At 37.5% G+C, this 27,447-nt stretch overlaps 1 protein-coding gene across 1 annotated transcript; it reads right to left on the reverse strand.

The window, feature by feature from the left end:
• On the reverse strand, positions 1–26,103 carry SLC35A1 (solute carrier family 35 member A1). The gene is made up of 8 exons (XM_080805695.1): positions 26,029–26,103; positions 24,256–24,433; positions 10,490–10,649; positions 10,169–10,321; positions 6,085–6,151; positions 3,682–3,858; positions 3,104–3,238; positions 1–981 (listed from the first exon to the last, which is right to left on the reverse strand). The coding sequence occupies exons 1-8, from the start codon at positions 26,042–26,044 to the stop codon at positions 854–856; spliced, it is 1,014 nt and encodes a 337-aa protein (XP_080661821.1). The 5' UTR covers positions 26,045–26,103; the 3' UTR covers positions 1–853.
• Positions 26,104–27,447: the final 1,344 nt, after the last annotated feature.

Below are 27,447 nucleotides of genomic sequence, written 5' to 3' on the forward strand. Positions count from 1 at the left end.
ACATTTTTGCATTATCTTAATGGTTATAATCACAATACAAAAAGTGATACAGATTTCATATAAATAAAGTTTATTGCTGAATTTTCCCATTAACATTATAGAAAATTTTTTTAAAAACACTGAAATTTCACAAATTATTGACAGCCCAATAGTTTTAAACATACTGTATAAAAAAAAGTACAAAAGTGACATTAGAAATATTTTTTGAAGAAAAGTAGATCATCTAACCGCAAAGAAACATGAATCCAGACAATGAATGGCACAAATACAGCACTTACAGGAGTACTCATTCACCACCTAGATGTCATTGTCTGCATTACGAAATAGATTCAGTTTGAGAAGTTACACATTCAGTTTGCTTCTGAACTAGCCTATCTTGGTTTTGCCTGTCTTTTGTAAGAAAAGAGCTAGGTCATTACTGCTGCTGGGATGAAATACTGTACATGAATTGGAGAACAAGGAGGGAATGGTCCTTCTCCCCTGGTACCAGAACAAGAAAACAGTTCGTACAGAAATGGCTTTGGCACTTGAACCTATAACCTTGTCCCAAACCTTGTTATTTCAATATTGTATCCTCACGTGATTTTTTTTTTTAAACACCACACCTCTCCATACTTTTTATATACATTATATGTACAATAATAAAATTCTTTCATTCTAAAACAAAACAGCTTGACCCAAAACAGGCCCATTAAATCTTTGTAGCAATTCACTCAGATAGTTTTCCTCTTAATTCTTATGACACAGTTAACATATTGTTTTTTTGTTTAAGCTACCTTCTGGGATTGACTTAAGGCTCTAGTTTAATGCAAATATTCTTTAGTCTTGGTAGGAATCTCCTTTGAGGTTGAAATCACGTACCACCAACTCTCTCTTTTGAAGCTATTTCTCCTTGTTGGATGGATGTAGTGTCTTGTCTGGGTAATCCATAGAGATATATAGAAACACATACAAGAAGAGTGCCCAGGGCAAAGGTGAGTGCTGAAAAGAATGGGAAAAAAAAGAGGCTTAATATGTATTTGTGTCCTTAAAATTATATAACAATAATCAATTTTAAATTTTGAAATCTTTCAATTATAGTTCTATAGCATTAGATCATATGGGAAATAGATCTAATAGTTCTATTTTTATGACGGTACGGTTTAGAAAGATAATCAATTCTAGCTACCCATCCCTCAAGCCATCCTTCCTCCACCCTCACCCTTACCTACCCCCCAAAAAAGGTACAGTCAAGGGACTGACTACGTGCTTTTCAAGAACACAGGTATGCCTGTCCTGGACCACTGACAAAGACTGTACTAATTTCTCTATATGCTAATTTAAAGAAAAGCAATGGAATTTTAGAGTTAAAGGTGGTTGAGCAGAATTCCAGGTTAAATGACCAATGACTCAAACCAGTGAAGATCTCTGAATAAGAGATGAGGTGGTGATTTACTGAGTACAATTCCATTTTCTGTTAGCTTTTTTTAAAAATTCCTAATCCTAAAAAAAAAAAAAAAAAAAATTCCTAATCCTGAAAATCAGGACATAAGAAATTACAGATTGTCTAAAACTTGACAAGTAAGCATTTTATGTATAAAATGTTGGACACTGCTCACCAGGGAGCCTGCTTCTCCCTCTCCCTCTGCCTGCCACTCTGCCTGCTTGTGCTTGCTCTCTGTCCAGTTAAATAAAATCTTCCAAAAAAAAAAAAAAGGTTTTATTTATTTGACAGAAACACAGCCAGAGAGGGAACACAAGGGGAGTAGGGGAGGGAGGAGCAGGCTTCCTGCTGAGCAGGGAGCCTGATGTGGGCTTGATCCCCAGGATCCTGGGATCATGACCTGAGCCATAAGGCAAACGCTGAATGACTGAGCCATCTAGCACCCCAGAATAAATAAAATCTTAAAAAAAAAAAAAGGGAGACTGCTAAGATGTTCTAGTTAATTTCCTTGACCATCAATAAGGACACTGACTGAAAGCATAAGGATTTGTTGAGCTAAGGAAGGATCAGAACTACAATTAAAACTTCACCCAAGTCAGGTAAGAAATACATCTATGAAAGGACCTATGAATACTGATACTGGAATGGTAAGTGGTTGGCCTCCTACAGAATACTTACTATGTGCCACACACCATTCTAAGCACTTCACCTGAAACAATCCTAGCAGATGGGTGATACTGCCAGTCCCATTGTACAGATGAAGAAACTAAGCCACAGGTTAAGTAACTTCCTCAAGGCTGCACAACTAAAAAATGGTATAGGCAGGATGTAAACCATACTATAAGATGGTTTTTTAAGATTACAAGCTTGGCATTCCTCTATTTGCATTTATATCAAGAGTGAATTTTAAAATCAAACATAAATATAGGTCAGGTTTCTTTTAACATCAATATTTAACAGACTGAGTATAACTGATCAGTAAGGAAAATGATTATTATGGCACCATGGAATGTTAAATCAACATCACTGCCTAAACAATTCAGAAGCCAACTTAATGCTGGGTGCAGGCTACAGGAATATATACTAGAAGGACTAGCGCAGTGAGGGTGCCAGAATGCTAGCTACAGTAATGAAATTTGTATTAATTACATATTAAATGAAACAAAGATATTTTTAATTAAGATTTGGAATTTGCTTCAAACTAATTTATACCCAAGTCCAAAAGTTAGGAAGGTACAAACTCAGGGAAATGAAAGAATTTTCTGTTCTTTCTTCATCATGGAGAGCCTTGTTTGGGGAATGATTCCTCGCAGTAGTGCAGCTACAGTGAAGTCCTTGTACTCATTTCCCCGCATACCTAACCACACTGTATTCACCCAGAAGTAAGAAGTACTCAAGTTGTCTTGGATCTCAAACCTGGGAAATGGGTAGGTCCCGACTACAAAAGAACTCCTCCACAGCCCTCTCACTTTCAGTAGAACCAGCACCTGCCCCAGCATAAGCTCACGGACCGCTCAACTACCTCAGTACTGCTGACCCAAGTCCCATACAACTAGAAACTAAACAAAGAATTTCGGTAAACTCTATATGACCAACTGCCATATTTAAGAATAGATGAAGTGAATCAACAAGTGGGAAGCTCTTCTATGTTAAAAACTTCAAATACAAACGAAGACATACTTATCTGTAACCCAAACAGCATCACTGAAGCGATAGTAGAAAGGACAATGGCGGCTGCTGCAGAAAAGCCCTTCATGATGTTGTCTGTGTACTTGACCACAACAGAAGTGTAGAGGCCTCCAACACTTGCAAGAACTTGTATACACAAAGAAATAAAATCTTAACACTCAAATAATGAAACATTCTATGATGGTGAGGCAATTTTCACCCCTAGAGATGTTATACTAATTTACCTAGGAAAATACTATTTTCCTTCCAAGTAGCCATCTGAGAGAGTTTGTACTAAAATCGAGTAATAGTTCCTACAAAATAACATTGTTTTTCACATGCCCAGAGGGCTATGTGGTCTACTACTAAATTGTAAACATTTATTGCTAACACATTAGGTACTTTTGATTGTGAAAGCAAAATTGCTTTGGGATAGCTATGCCACAAAAGTCAGTCAATAAAACGAAAATTACATTTTCGAACCGGTGTTCACAGTATCAGAGGAATAATTTCAAAATGCTATAAAGGCTTAAAACACAACTTTTTCTGAAAAAAGGACTACCCAGAACTTTTAATTCCTGGATACTTACAAATGACAAACCAGACATAATATGTGTAACCATAGAAAAATCCTTTTTCGTTAATTTCAGCTCCATCTGACAAGTAGACGCCAACTAATGTCACAACAATCCCTGATAGATACATCTGAATGTTTCTCACCCAAAGGGAAGTATCTGAACTCTTTAATACTTTTTCAAAATATACTCCTGAAAAAAAAGATAGGCAAATATGAAAGATACTACTAAAAATTAATTAAAATGCCTCTCATTTAGAATAATAACAATAACACAGGTATGATAATATAAAGTATATGATTCAGGGAACAAACATATCAAATGCATATTTATTTTGTTGTGACACGGCATATAAAACATTAGCAATGTATATTTTTATAGAGCATATAAATTTAATAACTAAGGAAACTTTCCAACTCACATTTAACAGGAGACTCAAATTATTATTAAGAACAGTTTCTGCCTTTATTATAGCAGTAAGATAGATCACAGCAGCTCTCTGTTAATGCCAATAATAGACTTGCTCTGGTCAGCTGGAAAACTATACTATTAGAGTCTATTATCTTAATCATATCCCTGTAATATCTAACCAGTAATGAAAACTCCCAGCTCTGCAAAATAACCTATATAATCACCACTTGGGATTTTTTTCAGAGTAACACAACCAAAATAAAATTTAAATAAAACTTGCTGAGTGAAGCCATTTTCCTTTAAAATACGGTTCCACAAGCCAAGTTCATACACAATGTCAGAAGGACCATAAACTCCCTAAGTAATACATTTTGTGTCTCCATACACTTTCTTGGGGTTGAAGTCCATAGTGTTTTCCAGATACTCCAAAAGAGCAAATGACTCCTCACCACATATAACGCCAAATCACATACCACTGCTCTAAGTTTTATACTTAGGGGGTATATGATTTTCAAAGATTTTCATTAAAAATACCATGTTAATTACAGACTTAAAAACTGCCAAATAATAATCAACTAAAAATTCTAATGAAAAACAAGATTGTTTTTTGATAAATGTGTGTTAAACCCAGAAAATGGGAACAAACATATAATGGCTATTCCTATCCCCATGTTTTAATATTCTATCTGGGAAACCCACTTAACTATTATGTGCTCAGTTACTCCAAGCATAAATGGATATTAAACCACCCACCATTTCCTAAGTTGTGTATTGAAAGGTTGAACTAAATAGAATGTTGGACACAAACATTTATTTATTCAGAGTAGTGCCAAATGTCTAGTAGCGTATTATTTTTTGGGTAACTCAGTTTTTGTTTCTAATTTGCTGGTTCCAAGAATACAAATTTAGCATGACGCTATCATTAAGTATATTCTTGAACGTGGATTTTTTTCCCTTATCACACATAGAGCAATATTTCACTTCCATATCACGCCTACTTTCCTAGTCAAAAGTAAAAAGAATCCTAACTCTTGAAATAGCACAAATAAAGATTAATAATAAAAACACAGCTATAACTAATACACTCTTTATTAAAAAGACTTTCAGGGGCACCTGAATGGCTCAGTCAGTTGAGTGGCTGCCTTCGGCTCAGGTCATGATCTCAGGGTCCCGGGATCGAGCCCTCCATCGCATTGGGCTCCCTGCTCAGTGGAAAGCCTGCTTCTCCCTCTCCCACTTCCCGGCTTGTGTTCCCTCTCTCTGTGTCAACTAAATAAAATCTTCTTAAAAATTAAAAAAAAAAAAAAGAACTTTCAGGCTTTTCTCTGTTAGAACTATTTCTAAAACACATATTGCACTTGACATTCACACCCTGTCTCTTGGTTAAGTGGAGGATTTCTTGTCCCTACACATAAAAGACTCTAGACTCTCATGTTTATTTGATGTTAGTGACTCTGGTTCTCCTCCCTCCCTTTTTGGCTGTTACTTGTACGTGTTAATTTTTCTGAGGTGTTCTCCACCCTACCCCCCCTTTTCTCCCTACTCCATAATTCCTAACCTGTTAAAGCAGAGGAAGAACTTGAGGTTAACAGGGAAAATCAGATACTGAGCTGGTAACATATACCCTTTAAGGAATCTTGCCTGAAGAAAGTGCCACTTCCAGGAAATGGAAAGAGGTACTTAAGCTTTCTCACTGCTAACTTCCTCCATTTTCAGAGGTCTCTGTTCATTTACTTTTGGGTTCTTAGCTGGACCGAGGATGGTAAGCATGACGTATATTCTTAGGTAACTAAGTATGAATACAGACGGACAGAGGTCTGAACTGAAACACTGCCATTCCATATATTTCCTGAAAGTAAGTAACAACTGGCACAAAACTCCGTAAGTAGGAGAATAAGCCTATGGGAATAAAATTGTTACAATGAAATAAGATAAACTAGATCCCTATTTAGAGTTTAATGTTTTTTAAAAATTTTAACAGACTAAAACAATACATTTATGATTTACCTGCAAATCCTGAGCACAATACAGCAACAGCTACAGCACCAAACCCTAATAAGGGATTCTGTTCCACCTGCAATAACAATGTTTTGAAAGTTATTAGTGACTAACAAATAGAATTCATCCAAGAGAGTAAACAGATGACTACAAAAATCTGTGTTATGTTTCTCTGGAAAGGATATGCCACATCAGACACAGCTATCCTATAGAATAAAACAGAAACAAACAAAAGGCCATCCCAGAGATTAACCAAAGCACTTAAGATACAAAATGTGTCCCCCAAACTGTAGCCATGGTGAATACTTACCAGAACATGTGTGCCTGTTTCCTAACAGCAATAGGTAGCCTAGCACAGCATTTTGCATAGTCAGTCTGCCTCTTAATTTTAACTTCTGCCACCACCCTAACTCAGGGCCCTGATAGCATCAACCATGGAAATGATAACAGTTTACTTCATTTATTCCCTAACACATTACATCCATAACAGGATGACATAACGACTTTTAAGCTTTCCTACTTTACTGAATTTTTATCAAATGCTAACACCTTACTTGCTATGTACTAGATGTACTTCTTATATACTAAATGAATAAAAAGGAAGATGATAGGGGCGCCTGAGTGGCTCAGTGGTTTAAAGCCTCTGCCTTCGGCTCAGCTTATGATCCCAGGGTCCTGGGATTGAGCCCCACATCGGGCTGTCTGCTCAGCAGGGAACTTGCTTCCCCTTCTCTCTCTCTCTGCCTGCCTTTCTGCCTACTTGTGATCTCTGTCAAACAAATAAATAAAAAATCTTAAAAAAAAAAAAAAAAAGGAAGATGATAGGGACACCTGGGTGACCCAGTTGGTTAAGTGTCTGCCTTTGGCTTGGGTGGTGATCCCAGGGTCCTGGGCTGGAATTCCCCCATCAGCAGGGAGCCTGCTTCTCCTTCTGCCTGCAGCTCCCTCTACTTGTGTTCTCTCTCAAAAAAAAAAGAAAGAAAAAAATGAAGATACACAGTTCTGGTTCTTAAGTAGTTCATGGATAGGAGAAATTGACAAGTGAATATAATCATAATTCTGTGCTAAAAGATAGATGTGTATGTGCCCTAACTTATTTCAACTTTATTTCCTCTTTCTTCCCTAAACTAACCCTCGGGGAATTTCATCAGTCTTTCCTCAGAAATAAATACTATATCAATAGTAACACTGAAACTAAAGAGTTGAGATACATGACTATACTATGACAAGAACATACTTCATTCAGAACAAAAGAGAGTATCGCTTTATGTTAAATGAGAGAGAAAGCTTGGTAATAAGTGACTGCAGCTGTTACTGCTACTGTAGATTACGAGCAAAATGCTAAAAGAGATGACTTAACTTAAAAAGTTTAATGGGATGCCTGGGGGCTCAGTCAGTTAAATGTCCGACTCTTGATTTCGGCTTAGATCATGATCTCAGTGTGGTGAGATTGAACCCCATGTGGAGCCTGCTTAAGATTCTCTCTCTCCCTCTGCACCCCCCACGGCATGCACGCGCTCTCTCTAAAAAAAAGTTTAATGGCCACCACTGGAACACAATATGGCTTCCCTAAAACTGAGACATACCAAATTTCCTTATGAAGGGATTCCTGGTTAGTGTAAGTGATGAGGGGATTCCATAAAGACAGTGTTTTCTAAGAAATCTGACAGGTTTACATAGTATTTTTGTGAACAAGACAAATGTAGTGAGAATAGCAGTACAAGTCTATTTAGAGTTGAGTGAATTCTCATACAGCAAAGTGCTAACAGAATAAAATCAAGCTAGACAAACAACCAATACCAGCTTACCAGGTATATGAATGAGCTCCCTTAGAAATATCCACCAGGCACACTCGGGTCTTAGTTGACTGCACCTCTAGCCAGTATCTTGATTACAACCTTTAAGAGACCTCAAGCCAGAACAGCCTCAACTAATGCACCCTCAAATTCCTGGCAGGCCCTTTAAAAACTATGAGAGGGAAGGTTTATTAAGCAAGAGGGAAAAAAGGCCAGCTAAAGAGAGATCTAAAAGTATAGCCACAGAACTCTTGTCCTGTCCTAAATTTTCAGGGAAGACCTAAAGACACATTTCTCAAATCTGTAGAATACATAACATGCAAAAAACCTAATAATGGATAATAAAGTCTGGAAAGACCTCAAAGACCTGAACAATGAACCAAAACTAACAAGATATGCTTAATAAGTTAAAAATATCCTGCATTTTGATTTAGAAGCCCACTGCACATAACACATTAGCAATAAACTATATGTGTGTGAAACAACTTTGTGTATAGTCAGTTACAGAATGGCTATCCTCTCCGCAAAACCTACAGGCTAATTTAACAAGTCTCTAGTATTCAGAACAAAGGAGGGACTTCACAAGTTATACCTCACACTGTTCAGTCAACATCTAGAGACAGTGGGAAGTTTTAAGACCACTGAGGAACAAAAACAAATGAATGCACCTAGAAGAGAAATACAAGGTAAGTACTGAGGCAAGCCAAGGATCAAGAAATCTTTAGAAACTCTATTACAGAAAGAAACGGGCAACTGTGTGGCTCAGTCGGTTGAGTGTTGGACTCCCTGCTCAGTGAGGAGTCGTCTTCTCCCTCAGCCTCTCCTCATGCTCTCTCTCTCTCAAATAAATAAAATCTTAAGCAAAAAAACAAAGCTGTCTCAATGGGGAGGAAAAAAAGACTTGGACAGTGGTGGTATGACACTGTCCTCAAACATTCAAAGGATCATCATATGGAGCTAAAAGGGATTTGAGTTATTCTGAAAAGAATAAAAAACAATAAGGCAGTTACAAAAAACTACACTTTGCTTAAAATATGAAAGAACTTTCTAAAGTGGCCCAAAAGTAGGAAAGCTGCCCTATACTCTGCTTTAGCTTACTGAGTTTTTCACATGTGTTAGCTGTATGACATAGACCTAACATCTTTTCTAACAGTGTGAAGTGTTAAAGTTCATATTTAACTTCTGTTTGCCTTACTTCCCAATAAATTATTTCTCTGAGGGCCTAAAACTGAATTAAATGTGCAGTGAATATTTGGTCACTATCTTGAAATACCACCAAGAATATATGCATGTTTAAATATCATGTCAAAATAATAAATACTCATCTAAACCTCATTTTCCGGGGTGGGAGGGGGACCTCCACCTAGTTTTAGGCTTTAGACTTCCTACTTGCACAAGCTCTCTGTTCCTCCCCAGACTCCTTATATGTACAGGAGAACTGTGGTCTTTTATTTACTAAAAGGTAAAGAGTATTTGGCTGTAGAGGGAAACTCCAAAAAGGTCATTCACTGGAGTTCCACTTCCTAATTTTCTCTGGGAAAATAATCTATAAAGTATGTTACACTTTAAAAAGAGATCAGGTATGTAACTTAACATTTAACTCTTTTTTTTTTTTTTTAACATTTAACTCTTAAACTGAAAATTAGGAAGGCACTTTTGGCCCTATTTTAATTACTGATTATCAGTAAAAACTCTACTACCCCATAATCCCTACCACTGACAGTGGGAGTATGTACAAAAAGATTAAAAACAAACAAAAAAACAAAAACTGTGAGTTGAGGGAAGAGATGAAAATTAGATGGAGAAAACCTTGCTCAGCATTCTTTTACAAGATGTCTAATTTTAGTATATGTGCTGCCGAAGCGAGCACTCTTTTACAAGATGTCTAAAAGAGGCCTGTGAGTTCTGAACATACAAACTATGGAAACTGGCACAAGTCTAGTCACAGGTTAGCTGTTCGGTGTGTAACTTTGGACAAGTTACTTTACTTCTCTGGACTTCAATTTTGTCCCCATAAAACAAAGGGAGTTGGTTATATTAAGGTACCTTCCATCTCTAACATATTTTATGCACATTCCCCTCCAGAAGACTAAAGGGGGTGGAGAAGACCAATCAGTCATATTATCTTTCATTATCATAAGGGAGTAAAAACAAAAAAAGCCTATCTTTAGGGCAAAGGTTATTTTCAGTCAAAGAAATGTAATTGTGCTACATTCATCAATGTGACTGTCTAAAGCGTTACAAGACTTACTAAAGAAGTCTTCTAGTTTAGTTATGGGGAGCATTTTGTTTCTTACCACAACTTTTGTAGCCTGGGCTGGTTCCCACTGTACAAGTATGACTCCACCACACAGCATAAAAACTGAAATCCACTGTAATTTGCTGAGTGTCCGGTTTAACATTAAAACAGTACATAAAGCAGTGCAGGGAATCTTCAACTGATAGGTCACCTAGAAACAAAACAATGAATTGATGAACACGTAACAGTCTCTGACACAAATACTTGATAACAGAATTATGGAGAAAAAATATAAAGTGATAAAGCATTAATAAAAATCTTTTAACCGTAAAAACTTTTTAAGATTCTACACTTTTCATTGTCCTTTACCTCCACTTACCTGGTATACTGCTGCATCCAGATTGCTAAGAGCTAGGAAAGCCATATTGTTCTGAACAGCATACACTAATGATGGCACACTTAACTTCATCAGTTCCTTGGGGCTCCCCAAGACATTTTCTCTTAAAGATGCCTTGAATCTACCAGGACTACCAGTTTCTCTTTGAAAACAAAAGGGTGAGAAAGAAAATTAAAGAGCATCTACTTCTTTTTTAAGATTTTATTCTTAAATAATCTCTACACCCAATATAGGGCTCAAATTCACAATCCTGAGATCAAGAGTCATCTGCTCTACCAACTCAGCCAGCCAGGCACCCCAACAGTGTCCTTTTCATAAGATTCCTTCATACACAGAATAGCTGTATTATGTTAGGTCCATTGATGTAATTTAGCAAATTTATTTTGTTTTTATAATTTTCAACTAATGTTAGATTCAAAGAAACATGCCAAAAACTGCATAAAAGGAAAACAATTACAAGTTTGATTTGGGAATATGACAATTAGGTTTACCATCATCAACCTCTGGTCAAAGCTCCAGAAGTTTTTTTTTGTTGTTTTTTTTTAAAGATGTTATTTTATTTAACAGACAGAGATTACAAATAGAGAGGAAGGGAAGCAGGCTCCCCGCTGAGCAGAGAGCCCGATGTGGGGCTCCATCCCAGGACCCTGAGATCATGACCTGAGCTGAAGGCAGAGGCTTTAACCCACTGAGCCACCCAGGCGCCCCAAAGCTCCAGGAGTTTTTAAGCATATTAAATAAGACAGGAATCCAGAATTGCTGATATTACCTATAAAAATTTAAACCCTCTGACTTTAACTGCCCTTATATCAAGTTCACCCTTGTTATTTTAATTAGGTTGCATATCTATTTTTAAAGTTTTTTTTAAAATTATAATAGATCTAAATTACAAATAAGAAAAAGGGTTTTGTACTTAGGGAAGTCACTTGAAATAGGAACTAAGCAATTCAGGTCAATATTCTTTGTAAATTAGATCAGTGCTTATGAAACAGACAATAAATTGAAGCATATTCTCATAAAACTGAAGTAACTATAAATTTGCAGGAAATAATTTACTAGTAATACCAACAAAAGTAAACTATATTTAATATACAGAAAGTTTGCTACTTGATGCAGAGTGATTATACATGCTCTTAACTATTCTTATTTGTTCCTCAGGAGGAACAAGCTAATCTGGTTATTCCCCTCTTGAAAATTTCCTGGAAAGAAAAAAAAAGTTTTGTAATAAGCATCAGCAGCAAAAAAGGGTCTTTATCAAAAGGGTCCTAACTGCAGTTCACAACATCCTTAAGAGACAGGACCATGATATTTCTTTCTTTCTTTCTTTCTTTCTTTTTTAATATTTTTTATTTATTTATTTGTCAGAGAGAGAGAGAGAGCACAAGCGGGGGAATGTCAGGCAGAGGGAGGAGCAGGCTCTCTGCTGAGCAGAGCCCGATGCGGGACTTGATCCCAGGACTCTAGGATCATGACCTGAGCCAAAGGCAGATGCTTAGCTGACTGAGTCACCCAGGCGGCCCGACCATGATATTTCTGTGGGGAGAAAGACCTGTTTCAACTCAAAGCTAATAACAGTCACAGTGAACCTCTACTATGTTAACAGAATCAACAGTTATTAACTGAATTTTGTCATATTTAAATACTGCAAAAATAATTACACATATTCTGAAGGAGAGCAAAAAGTCCACAATGTCAAACTCATTACCTATGCCTATACACTATAGTACACCCCCCAAGAAAATGCTTAAGTATGACAGGAAATTTGGCCTAGGTCATGAAAACAAAAGACATCCTTCTTCGTTACAGGTCTTACTCTATTGCCAAATTCAACACACTCTGCACCACAGTGGTGCATCTATATGAAAAGGAATGCACACAACCTGGAGGGAGACTACAAACTCTTCCCAGAAGGAGAGAATCCCAAAAAGAGCACTACTGAGAAAAATAACAGTAACACATCTTCCAGAAACACTCGTAGTCATTTACTGTTCTACTATTAAACAAAAATAATCAATTCTAAATATACTACAGCCTTGAATATACTATAAAAAGGAACACATAAAAACCAAAGGTGATTTTTTCTTCCATTTTCCTGCTCTGATGTTTGCTTAGAAATCAAATCCTTTACTAAGTACCTTTTGTTAAAAGCAAATGTATTGCGATGCCTGGGTTGCTCAGTCAGTTAAACGACTGCATTCATCTCAGGGTCCTGGAATCAAGCCCCACATCAGGCTCCCTGCTCAGCGGGGAACCTGCTACTCCCTCTCCCTCTGCAACTCCCGTGCTTGTGCTCCCTCATTCTCTCTCAAATGAATAAATAAAATCTTAAAAAAACCCCACAAAACTAAATATATTAAATTCAATTCTATAAATGACATTGCTAGATAAGAAAAAGAGCATGTATAATCAAAAAGCACATACAAAATTTCTTTAGATATAGTCTCCCATTAAATTTCATATTTGAACAATTTGTTTTGATTTTTATCACTGTTATAGAATCTATGTGCAACCTTTTGTTACCCAAAGAAATTCTGCTGCTGCCTCTCCCACCACCGCCCCACCCTAAAATTTCCTAATAACCACTGAAACCAATTCTTTCTGACCTATGTTTGGTCAAAAAGTAGGCCTCATTCTTCCAGCTCCTGACGTGACTACTACGTGACTACTAAGAACTACTAGGAGGTATAATCAATTCCTTGGCTAGTTACCAAGGCACTGTGCAAAATGGAACACAGAAGTTACTCATGAGCCATAAGTTAAATCTTATTTATAAATTTCTTATCATCTGTAAAATTAAATATGATTAACTCACATAAAGGACTTTGAGGCCTAGATATAAAAACCAATAATGAGGCTATTTGAGGACAAAAACACCCATCATACAAGGTACATGACTTTTTTTTTCCTTCCTATAACCCTAAACCCATTACAACATGGGTACAAAGAAGCAGTCAAAAATGTAAAACCCAGTGTTACAGACTGTATTAGAAGAACAGTATTTCTGGTCTTCTGGAAGAGTGACCGACAAACAGTAGGAAAATTTGAAAGGAAACAAACGAAAGGAAGTCTGAAAGGTTAAGTAAATATTTGGATCTAACGTTACATGTAGTAATAAGTTATAAAAAAATATAAACCAAATTTTAGCAATAAAAAGAAAATGTAAATGCAGCAGGAAAAACAGAATAGGACTGGATAATCTATAATGTAATAAGTATTTGATGGCTATATTATTCTAGGTAATAATAAAAAATAATTAAAATAATAATTTCTCTGGAGTAAAATATTTTCTCCAGTCTTACGTAATGCATTTGCTTTATTACTATCCACACCCAAACAATAGTACATTTACACATTCTGCTAGGTTTACTTAGTCTTTATAGACTGGTGAATAGCAAACAAAAAGTTGACCTTGTTCTAAGACAATGTAAAAGCTTTGTACTTCCTTTTCCTCATCCCACAAGTGACAGATTTAAATAAAAATTACCAGTTTTAATAGCTATGATAGCATTTAGTAATGCATACAGCTAACGTAATTTTCCTGTGAACTGCTATAGTAAGTGGTTTGAAAAATCGAAATATTTTAAATGTTATACTGTTTTATGTTTCAATCAGATTATAACTTAGAAATTGGTAATTTATAACTCAAAGAATTTTTAAAATCAACTTAATCACATATAGAACTTTTACAACATCAAACTGCAAATCTGTCCCCAACCCCCCAAAACAGGATTTAGTAATTTCCTCTTCAATTTAAAAGTGATCTGATGTAATCATACAGATGCACAACAGTATATGTAGAAAGACGCAAACAACCTTGGGGCACCTGGGTGGCCCAGTCGTCAAGCAGCTGTCGTTGGGTCCTGGGATGAACCCCTAGCCTCGCATGGGGCTCCCTGCTCAGCAGGAAGCCTGCTTCTCCCTCTCCCACTCCCCTGCTCGTGTTCCCTCTCTTGCTCAAATAAATGTCTCTGTCAAACAAATAGAATCTTTAAAAAAAAATAAAATGAACTGCAAAAATCCAAATGCCAGGGGCGCCTGGGTGGCTCAGTGGGTTAAAGCCTCTGCCTTCGGCTCAGGTCATGATCCCAGGGTCCTGGGATCGAGCCCCGCATCAGGCTCTCTGCTCAGCGGGGAGCCTGCTTCCCCGCCCCCCTGCCTGCCTCTCTGCCTACTTGTGATCTCTGTCTGTCAAATAAATAAATAAAATCTTAAAAAAAAAAAAAAAATCCAAATGCCCATTAGCAGAGCTTAGTATATACAATACATCCATATACTAGAACACCATGCTGCTCTTAAGAAGAATGAGACATTTCTATGAACTGACATGGAACAATCTCTAAGATAAAATATTTAAGCAGGGGGAAAACAAAAAAGTAAAGTGGAGCACAGCGTATATCAGGTATATATGCAAAGGACATGTAATTAAAATTCGCCAATTAGACCATGTAAACTTTAAATTTTATTGAAGCAGCCATTCATTAATTCCTCCCTGCACTCCTTTTCTTTCAGTTCTAGCTCACTGCAATAAGTATAATTTCATATTCCAAAAATTACTGTAAATTATAAGTAAAATCAACAAGGATGGGAAAACCTAAAATTAATTATAAACAAAACCTGTCAGTTTTTTAAATGAATAACAAAATTATACAAAAAAGAGAAGTAACCCAAGTATTTTAAGAAAGTCTTTTTTATTATGTGCTCTAAAACTAAAGGCAAAAAGAACTACATACAAATACTGAACTTTAGTTTTTTTTACAGCTGTATGTTAGAAACTGAATCTATTTATGTACTTGAAGATTGGGCAAATAAATATCTTAAGGATAACGGAAGCTAGACTTGTCACCATTAAAGAAGTACACAAATATGAAAAGGGAAGTTTAAAATAAACTATGGTATTGGATCAGAATTATAGGTATCAAACAATCTATAAGTCATGTTATACACCCAGACATATGCATATACATACAAAAGTACAGAAATAGGTGTATATGGAAACACATACATGTATTTCCTGCCTCTACTGAAGGGGCCAAGAAGCAACGATACCCCAGAAGCAACGGGCATACCTAATGTCTAGATTATGTGATTTAGTAATTCTAAATATCTCTCTCCAAAAAAAGGAACAAGGCTTCTTTGAGAAATGTATGATTTCAGGGCTGGGGCAGGTGAAGTATAAGATAAGCCTTAAATATCTTCCTATGCTAAATAAACTGCTCAAAGATTGATGAAAATATGAAAAAAAAAAGAAAGAAAAAAGAAAACAGGAAGAAGCTTAAGAAGATCCCACTGCCCTGAGATAATTTTAGCATCAAAATAAATAATGATAATGTATTCTAGCCCATACAATGAATCCATGAATCTACGTTCTGTGTGTGTGAGAGACACAGAAAGAAAGGGAAAGCTTCTTAGAGTAGAAGGTCAACTAATAAAAGTACAAGGAGTGATGGAATTAAGAAATTACCATTTGGCAACATCAATGGGTAATAATCTAAGTGAAACTGATAGGAAAAGTGGTACTGACTTAGCTATGAAGTATCTCTCCACAAGACATTCATTAATTACAAAGAGAAAATTGACAACTTTATGTGGAGAAAGCTAGAAGGCACTTTAATCAAATCGAAATTAAATTACCAGTGATGGGCAAATAGATTGCATGCCTGATGATACACTGCACTGAGGACACATCATTTCTGTGATATTTCTGACCACAAAAACAAAAAATACAACTAAATTTAATCATAAAAAGCTTTCAATAAACATAAACTGAGGGACATACAGACTATGCTCTTCAACAATGTCAAAGACATGAAAAAAAGAAAGATGGAAGAACTGCCCCAAATTAAAGGAAGCTAGAGAGATCACAACTAAATGTAATTCTTTCACTACTAAAGGACATTAGGGCAATTGGCAAAATTACCCAAGGTCTGTCAATTAATTAACAGTATTGTATAAATACTGATGTCCCAATTTGGGTATCTTATGATTAGGTAACAGAATGTCATTGTTTTCAGGAAATATGCGCTAAAATTTAGGGACAAAGGGGCATCTTAATTAAAACTTCCTCTCAAATAGTTTGGGAAAAAATGCACAAATATATACAGAGAAAGAATATAAAATATGCATGGGCAAAATGTTGGCATTCAGAAATAAAAAATAAGAGAAAAAGCAAAAAATAAAATTGACAATTACTGAAATGTCTAACAATGCTACGACATTCTTATCTTTGTCCTAGCTAATCAAAAACTACTCAATTATTTCACTGTTCTGGAAGACCCATTATTTTGAAAATTAGAGATCAGGGAACATCTTCTAATCCTATCACTGCCAATCACTTTCTAGGTATCTTTGGCAAATAAATCTTTCCTCAGCCTAAGACTTCTCATCACAGAAGATGAAATCATACCTACAACTAAAAGAGAGGTACAAGACTGAAAATGAAAACTGGCTATATTTACCTGCATGTTTCCCTCTGAGGGGAGACAGGAAAGAATGTTTCCGTAACACCATCGCTCTGGCAGCCTGCCACTCAACAGCAACAACCCTGAATGTCTGAATGCAGCAAATTTAGTTGCTGCAATCTTAAAAGATGTTTGGCCTTTTACATAACACATTTTGACAGTGATTAACAGATTGTATTCTAGAGTGTAGTTTCTTGCTTTCTAAAGAAAAGAGGTTAGATATCGGCTCATTGTGTTTTCAACAACTCATTTTTCACAACAGTGCCAAAAAGAAGCACTATTCTTGGTTTTTCTAAGGCGTTTTAACTTACAACATTATATATTATAGCAGTAAGTATTTTCCACATCTAATGCCCAGTTTTCTTGGAGACCACACCAAGGTATGCATTTCTCTGCCTCCTGTTCTCTTACCACAATCTGAAAGATGTGTTTTTACTATTTTCCTGAAGAAATGTAAATTTAACCTATGGTTGTTGCTGCCCCGATACACATTGCACTCCTCACCAAAGCAAATGTTTCCTTTAAAAAGTTAAATATCCTAGATATATCACAGAGAAAGTTTCAAGTGAATTTCACTTATAATTTATTTTTTACTATATATAAATTGGGCAAAGAAAAGATTTGAGATTAAAATTAAGCTGTTGTCTTCCAGTGTTTCAGCAAGTCAGCCATACCCTCCAGATTATAAAAGTTTTTATCAAATAATACCCATGCTTCGGGGGATGCAACCTCAATACTACTACCCCAGGAAAGGGGAAAAGGAAGAGAAAGAACCAGAGAGAATGGGGTCTCTGCCATGTGACCTGGATTGCCAACATGACTTCTAACCCAATAGGATTCCCTCGGTATACAAACTCCCTACCACCTCACCATCCTGAGAAACTGCCCATTCATTTAAAACATGAGTCTGGAACCTTGCTGATCCATTTGGTCAGGTAAAATTTATTAGGCAGAGATTATATTAATTAGTCCCTTATCAGTCTCAAAGTTCTGAGAGAGAGATGAGTGACTAGACTTTAGATCTCCAAAGCTCACCAGGAACCATCTCTGGAGCAACTGCCTCTGCTTAAATTCTTAGGACCTAAATATTCTAATTTACCTAATTTGGGCACTTGGTTGGAGTTATGCTTACCTTAGTCTGCTTAACTTAACTCATAAAATTGTAGGACACTGCCTCAAACCAGACTCTTGTTATTTTTAAAATAAGCTGACTTCCGTTCGTCTAAACATACTGCACCCAATATTGTGTTCCTCTTTATGTAGGTTCTGTGGTTTCTGGTTATATGGTCCAAGAAACAGGAATCCTTAAGGTATACGGAGTTAAAGGGCATTGAAAATGAGAATACTTTTATGAGATTACTATCTTCTGACAATCTTGTCTAATCCCATGAGATTAAATACTTTATGTGATAAAGACATCCATATTTATTTCTCCAGCCCAGACCTCTCTTCTGTGTTCCAGACTCATCCATGCAACCTCCTATTCTCCATAGCCCACTTGGATGTCTCAGAGGCACTAAAAACTTTGTATTGTATCTACCCAAAATTAAATTATTGATATCCCCTTCCCTAAAATATGCTTTTCTTCCTGCCTCAGAAAAAAGTAACTCTATTTACCGAGTTTTTCATATGAAGAAACCTGGATAGGATTCTAATCTCTCCCTTCCTCACCTACTGTACTTGATCCTCATTATACCTGAGTTCTGTATGTGCGAATCTGCCTATTTGCTAAAGTGTATTTGCAACCCCAAAATCAATACTCTCACTGCTCTTACAATCACAGGCAAACATGTACAGAGAGGCCAAAAATGTGAATTGCCTAATACACACATTCCCAGCTGAGGTCAAAAAAGACAACGTTCTGCCTTCTTGTTTCAGCTTTTATACTGTAAGCAAATGTAGTCTATTTAGTGCCACGTTTTCCACATTTTGGGGCTTTCTGGTGGTAATTCTGCTGTTTAAAATGGCCCCCAAACATACTATCCAAATCCAAGACAGCTGTAATGTGCCTTAAGGAGAAAATACATGTTAGATAAGATTTCTTTAGGCTTGACTTACAGTGCTATTGGCTCTGAGTTCAAAGCTAATGGATTAACATACATTAAATAAGGTGTCTTTAAACAGGAACACACATAAAACAAGGTTATATACTGATTGGTTGATGAAAATGTTGTGACGTGAGGCTCCCAGGAACCTAACACTGTTTTCCCCTAGGAGCACTAGATCAATATTCACTACTTCAGTGTCTATGGTGACTTCATAGAACATAACTACTATGAAAAATACAGATCAACTGTGTATCCAAACCCATCACCAAGTCCTACAGATTCTCCTTCCAGAACATAACTCAGATACATTAGCTTCTCTTCATTCTGGGTTGTCATAGTAGGCCATTATGTCTAGCCTCTAATAAGCTTCCTTACTTCCAACTCTTGGCACTCTTCTAATCCATTCTCTCAAAGATCAATGTGACTCTTAAAGCAAAATGGATTGCCATGGTTAGTCCCTGAATTAAACCATTCTATTATTTCCAAATGCATCTAAATCCAAAATTCTTCACAGACCACGGACTTACTCTTGACACCTTGCAGACCTCACCTGCTTCATCTTAGCACCACTCCCTTCTCACAACACTGCAGACATACTGATGTGCTGCTGTTGTTACTTAAGAGTCAAGAAGTTTTCTGCCTTGGGGACTTGAAATACACTGTTTTCGCTGCCTTCTCTATTCTCTTTTCCTACGCAACTTCTACTCAATCTTCAGGTCTAGGTTTAAATGTAACTTTCTCAGAGAGAAAGCCTTCCAACCCAAATGGAAACCCTCTATTATTACAGTATCCTCTACTTATCCTTAACACCACAAATTTATTACTTATTTGCTTAATATCTGGTTTTTTACTAGACTATAAGCTCCATGGGGACAGAACGATGCCTTTGTAGTTTGCAACTGTACTTCTTACATCTGAAACAGTGTTGAGCACATTACTAGGGCTTGATAAATGACTGAATAAATGAATGCACCTGACTGTCCCATTACATCTTTTAATAACATATTGAAACGGACATAAGCATGACCATGTTTAAAATGTTTGGAGGAAGGGAAACAGATTATTTGGATATGGCAGGGATCTGTTTCTCTGTAAGTGAACCTTAATTATGAGCAAGACACTAAGAATTTCAAGAAATTTCCTGAGTCTCTGTCCCTATCTCTACATAGTATAAAATGATATGTACTTCTTTAACAATTAGCCATGACTAAACTTATTACTGAGCAAAGAGCATTAATGTAGAGACCATACTAAATAAACAAACAGCCAAAGATTGGCTATGAGGTAAAGCTCTGCATAGTTCAGATAAAACTGAAGTTCAGAAATAATATTTATGTCAACTCTATAAAATTATTATACTTTATCACAGGATAAAGACTGGAAAGAAGGGAAGAAGGCTGTACTCCCTTTAATAATTTTTTTTTTCCATTTAAATAGTAGTTCCAGGTTTTTTTTTCCTTTTCCTGTCCTCCAAAATTTTCAAATCAGAATTTGGTAACATGTCTACTTTTTACATTAACTTTGTTTTCACAATATGGGAGAAGTTTTACTTTATCACCAAGATCTAATTTTTTCTTACTTTTTCTTCTCTGAAGAGATTTTTAAGATATAAACTTTTAGTTACTTCTAATAAAATTCTTTCACATTCTCCCACAATGTCCTGAAATTGTTATCCTCTCTGAAGTGATAAAGTATTGCTTCTAATTTGAAAACAAAATCTAATCTCTTACCACAAATATCTTCTGATATTTTAAGTTTCTCCATCACAGAAAATAAAGCAGTAATATCCAACCTGTACTTTTGACAAACTATATAACATCCTATTTGCCTCTGAACCACTTTTTTAAGTTACCAGTTTTAATAAGTGTACAAAAAAATGACAGAATGAAGAGTATCCAGAAAATCTTTTACTTCTTTGCAAACTTCACATGATTAAATAAAAAGGACAAATATAAAGTTATTGGGTCTCTCATTTGCTGCAACTCTTAACTGCTCAATTCATTTTTAGCAACCCAGAGTCTGGCCATGTATTTTATTCATCTTTTCCATATTCCAACTGGAAACAGTTATTAACAACTTATTAATATAAGCCAGTTGTCCCTTCTAGATCTAGAACCAACTTTGAACATCTTCACTGGGTATCTTTCCCAGATAGCTGGGCTTTAGTTTCATTATCAAGGGTCTCATCACATACTGCTAAAGAAGCACCAGCAGTGTCCTTTCATTTTGTAAAGATCAATTTGTGACTTCCTACGTTGAAATTATTCTCCTTTCTCTTTCACTTTTTTACCATTCTAAGAAATGGGCATTCTTACTATTCTAAGTAAATTCTTTATTCCAAAAAATACAATATTTTCTTGTTGTGAATAGCAGGTATTTAGTTTCTCCCAATGTGTTTTGAATAAGCACATGAAAATTTACTAACATACCCTCCAAAAAAATTATATTCACTTTAAAATCCAATAATTTTGGGGTGCCTGGGTAGCTCAGTGGGTTAAGCCTCTGCCTTCAGCTCAGGTCATGATCCCAGGGTCCTGGGATCAAGCCCCACATTGGGCTCTCTGCTCAGCAGGGAGCCTGCTTCCCTTCCTCTCTCTCTGCCTGCTTGTGATCTCTGTCTGTCAAATAAATAAATAAAATCTTTAAAAAAATAAAAATAAAATAAAATCCAATAATTTCAAATGCATTTAGTTTCATGCTTTGTAAATTTTTTCCAGTGCTTTTTCCACTTAGAAACTCTGTATGCTCTAAATAATTCTTCTTGACTGCCAAATTCTTGATAGCCATATAATGTCAAATGCCAACTACTAAAACTATGCATGTCATAATTCTTTACTTTTCTTGGTTGACCCTGGTCTTGTGTACTATGCAGATACAGGTTCACAAAAGAGCCTCTCTTGTAAGCCTTTACATTAGGTGGGTGACAGCCGCAGCAACTAATTATTGATGAGGAGGATATTGATCAAGTACAGTATTTGGTTTTCCACACTGTTGTTATTTCAGCACCATTATTTGACTTGCCTGGTGAATTCTTAGAAATTTTTGTGATTTTTATGTAATTTCCAAAAAAGTTTCCACAAAGTAAACTACAACTGACCATACCCATAATATTGAATAACTGAAGAATAAGAAATACTACACACCAAGCTTTCCAAGGTTGGAAAAGCATCAAAGTAAAACAAAGCCAATACAGGTGGATTGACAGAACACAGCTCAATGGCTAAGTTACACCAAAGGCCTCACTTGTTTTGTTTTGTTTTGGGTTTTTTGCACATTGGTTTTTAAAAATTCCTGACAGTTACAAAACAACTGAATCATGATTTGACCCTACAGTTTAAAATGGCTGATGTCACGCCTAACAGTCCTATTTCATTCTTGAGTCACAATTTTTTCTCCCCAGGGAGTTTGGGGGATTAAAAAGAAGAGATGGGTTCCCTTATCCGTCTTCTTCCAATATCTGTATATTTGTCTTAAAAGAAGCCAAGCCTTAGGATTCTATTAAACTCTTAGGTTGTTATGTAGAAGTTGTTGTAGAGTTTTAAACAGAGATTTTTTGCCTCTGGAACGCTGCCTTTTAAAGGTACAATAAGACCTCCCATTTACCTGGCATTATCCAGAATGCAGAAAGCCTAATTTCCATAAAAAGGAATCATGTTAACAAATGTGAAAGGTCTGAGATTTCGCCCTACTTGCAACCTAACAAGTTAAGCTGCCACAGTATCTCAGCCCAAAGAATTAATTTTTTTAAAGATTTTATTTAGTTGAGAGTTTATTGAGAGTGCATGTGTGCCCTAGAGACACAGAGAGCACGCATGCACACCAGCAGAGGAGAGGGACAGTCTGAGAGGGAGAAGTAGACATCCCACTGTGAGACGGTGACCTGAGCAGAAGGCAGACACTAAACTGACTGAGCCACCCAGGTGCCCCGAAACTCAAAATATATTAAAGCTTGCCACCATGTGGCCTCAAGTCATTTTTCTGTTCCTTTCTCCCTCCCCAAACCACTTTTAGAGCATTTTTTCACATGATTTATGTCATCGTGTGTGTATTTACTGGCTTATTTTCTCTCTTCCTCTAAGCCTAAGCTCCAAGCAAGGAGAAACCATATCTCTTTCATTCAGACTCGTATATTCAACACCTTTTATAAAACCATAACACAGAAATCAATAAGTATTTGTTAAATGAAATTTAAAAGTGCTTATATGAAATTTGTTTCTGTCTAAAAGCTTACACACACGCTATTCCTCACTGGTACCCTGCTCTCACTAACTCACATCTTGAAACCTATATGAATTCTCACCTGCCATATGACCCCAAAGGGTCTGCATCTCATAAATCTTTCCCCAATGCTATTTCCTATGGAATTTTACTTAGTTCTCACAACCCTATATTATTTTCTGCAATTAAAAAATAAAGAAACTAAAGCTTAGAGAGGTTAAGAGATATGTGCAAACTCATAATCCCAGTGCATCTAGGTTTAAAATTAAGTCTGTGTCATTCCAAAGCCCCTATTCCTAAACCTCTCTTACACTGCATCCTTACCTAAAATGAGTCTCATACGATGTTACACATTCAAAGCCCAGTGCTGCCACATACTAATAAAAGTGAGCAATAATAATAATGAGTGAGTACTAATACTGAGGAACCTCAGATGTTGTACAGGTAAAACAGGGGTATAGTTACCTTAAAAATGTATACAGATTAAATCACATGATTTATATGAAAAGCACTTAGCACCATGCCTAGCACTTACAATGCAAAACATGCAAGAAACATTAACTATTATTATCATATATGCCTCTAAAACAGAAGGCAGTCATTCTTTTCTGTGAGGGTCAGATGGTAAATAGATTAGGCTTTGTGAGCCACACAGTCTCTGCTGCAACAAAAAGAGGCAGAAAACAGGGTTTGGCCTAAATGTCATAATTTGTCAGCCCCTGGTTTAGAGCAGAGTTCTGCAACCTCAGCACTACTAATACATGGGGCTGGATGATTCTCTGTTGCAGAGGGCTGTTCTGTGCATTGTAGAAAGTTCGGCAGCATCCTCAGCCTCCACCCAACAGATGCCAGTAGCATCACCCAAGTGGACACAACCAAAAAAGATCTCCTGTGGAGCAAAACTGCCCAAGTTGAGAAACACAGCTCTAGAACAATCAAATGTAGCTTGAATTTTCTAATAAAGGAATACCTTAACTAAGTGGAAAATTAACAATTTAACATACTAAAAAATATTTATACTCACTTAGCTAAAATGCCCACACTTAGCAGTAACTTTATAACTTCTGTGATACACACGGCTGTGGTTGAAAAGTAGAGTTCTCTGTCTGATGTCCTTGTGTATCTTAAAGCTATGGTATAAGCTGCGGCCACCAGGGTCATCACTGCCAAGCAGTATAACTTGAATAATAAACTGACATTTTCTGGAAAATATGTGCAACAAAGATAATATTTAGTAAACAGCATTATGTATATAGAAGTTAATCTAATGTTATACCTCAAAATGCTTCCCAATTTCAAGCACAAAATACTTTTTAAAACCCATGGCATTTAAAAATTTATTTTAAAACAATACTTTCCAAATACATGAACATAAACACGCATACACAAAACACAGCTGACTTTAAATATCAACCAGGTAAGCAAAGATTTTGTTCCTGAGAATGCCACAACTGTAAGATTATGTAGCATACTGACACTAGTTTCGGATATAATAAATTACATATATTTCTTTCATATAAAAGAGAAGATATATTTCAATATATCTTTATAATATAATGTTAGCATGATACATTTATAGTGGGCATATAAGACTTTTGGCTAAGGCACAACAAATATTTATTGACATTAAGCCTAAACCTGTAAATTACTGCAACTATTTCAGAAGAATTCTGTTATTTTGAAATTTTGTCCATCATTAATCTTGCTGTCCCCATCCTATGTTATTTATCAAAACAGTTCTATTTTTTCCTCTTATTTCCTGTGTTGCTACAAAAGACTCTTAAGGTTGGACTTACTTGAAATGGGAGAATGCCTACAATGCCCCTGGGCAGGGCTTTATAATAAACGTGGGTTCCCCAACCAGGAAAATAACTTGGCACCCATGTAGAAAAATATCCTTTAAGTATTTAACATTTATTCAGAGCTGAAGCCAAACGTTCTGTGCGAGAGGGTGGAGAAGGAATCCGGGTGTCGCCCAACCTGTCCTAGCTACAGCTCTGAGGTCCAGAAATTCAGGTCTGTTCCTAACTTACATACCCCACTGAGCAAAACAAAGTGCTTCGGGGTTAATCAGAAGCAATCTCATGAAAAGGCAATTAGTCATCAGATATGATTACTCTAATGTGCCATCCCTGGGGGAAAAGCGGTGGATCTCGCCCTCCACCCAAAATATCAATGTGTTCCTTCTAACCACATACAACATTCTTCAGGGAAGGTACTCCGTTAATGACTGCTTTCTCCATCTCGTTAAGGTTTCAGCGCTGTTTTAATGCCCCAGTGATGTTTTCTGTGGCTGTTACAGGGACCAGCCGCTGCTTGGGCTCCGCGCCCGGAGCATGCCCTTAAGCCTCTGAGCATCCGTAGGGCAGAAGGCGCAGAAGAGACCGCAGGCGCGACGACCCCGGCCGGGACGGAGCACAGTCCGCCTGTCGCGGGGTGATGCGCGGGTCCAGCCCCGGACCTGCGCTCCGGCCCCTCTCCCCGTCCGCCGCTGCCCGGGCCTGTCTGAATTTGGTTCCCACCCACTGCAAGCTCGTCGGGGCAGGAGCGGTCGCGGGCAGCCAAATGGCCCCGAGCGGAGTCCGGCTAGGGCAAGACAGCCGCAGCAGGAGGCGGACTGCCCCGCGCCGCCCTAGCAGGCGGCCGCTCCGGCTCACACCACAGAGCGGCTCCAAACAAACTCCTCCTGCCGGACGCCTCCGCCTGGCCCCGGAGCCCCGCGGGCGCGGACAGGTGGTGACGCTCGCGCGCCACCGCCCCCCGCGGGTTCCCCCGTCCCGGCGGCCCCCAACCTCACCTCTTGGGGCAGCCATGGTTCCCCAACAGCCCCGCGCGGAACTGACGCACGCCCCCTCCGCGCGCCGTCCTCGGGACACCCGAGACCGCCTCCTTGTGGTCATAGAGACGAAAATCATTCGGCCTAGAGCGCCTCGTCGGGCGACCGTCAGCCGACTTCCTGCCCAGCCTGGCACCAAGATTAGGCTCAGCAGTCCGAGCTACCCCCGAAAATGGGAAGACCCGGATGGAGGAGAGGCCTTTACGGACTACTCTGTGCTGACAAGTGCCTAAAATTCGAGTCGAAGGCGTCATTCTGTAAACTACATCTCCCGGCCGGCTAAGGAAGCCGAGTCAAGGGAGCAGAGCGTTGCCTTCTGGGAATTGTAGTCCTCACCAAGGAGATGTGGCAGCAAATAGAACTTGCGTTAAGAGTTAGTGATTTACGCCTGTCCAAGCTGTTTAGAAACCCTCAGAACCCGTAAAGTAATAGAAACTACTGTCGGCAACTTTTCTAACTTCCACCTTGCTCATTACCTTGTATTGTTACCTCTTACTTAAACTTGACATGATTTATGTTATTTTTCAGAAGTCTTGCGGCTGTGTCCTTATTGTCAGCATTGTCATTGATTATATTTACTTGGCCAGACATTCTAACTACATGATCTTCTCACAACAAAAGGGCTTCAAAAATGTCAGACGTGTCAACAGGCATTTACTTCAACCGCTATAATCTTCACTTTCACTGTAGATATTAATTAGCATAAGCGATGCTAGAAATAATTCATTGACAAAATGAAAGGCTTTCCAGATATCACGTGGATTGGTTAAAAATACTATAAAGGCACATCAGCCTTTATAGGAACAGGGATACAAGAATCTGAGAGACCCAGAAGCGTACACCTCCTGTAGCACCATCTTTCCCTAAAATCACTTTTTAGAGGTTTGAGTGGTTGTTGTACACAATTGCCTTATCATTAGATATGCATACACATAGATAAATCTAGTCTACTAAAATTATTGGAAAAATTTGCATACCTTATTAGCATCACATTACTATTAGAAGAAGCTTTGTAGAGTCGGACATTTGATTAATCTCATTTTGGAACACCGTTGGACCTTCCCTCTATGGAGTTGTATGTGTGCTCACTGGCCCTTCTTACCTCTTCTTGTGATTGGCACATTCACTATTGCATATGTTCTTACAGATACACTTAAAAAACTCACAGGTGTACTTGAAATGAATTTTAATGATAGAAAACATTCCAACATACATTCCTACATCTTTGTACAGTTTATCTCTTCCCATTTTGGAGTATCATTATTGAGGTGCCTGGGTGGCTCAGTGGGTTAAAGCCTCTGCCTTCGGGTCAGGTCATGATCCCAGGATCCTGGGATCAAGCCCCGCATTGGGCTCTCTGCTCAGCGGGGCGTCTGCTTC

This window comes from Martes martes (assembly GCF_963455335.1).
Source record: "Martes martes genome assembly, chromosome: 6".
NCBI classification, from domain to species: domain Eukaryota; kingdom Metazoa; phylum Chordata; class Mammalia; order Carnivora; family Mustelidae; genus Martes; species Martes martes.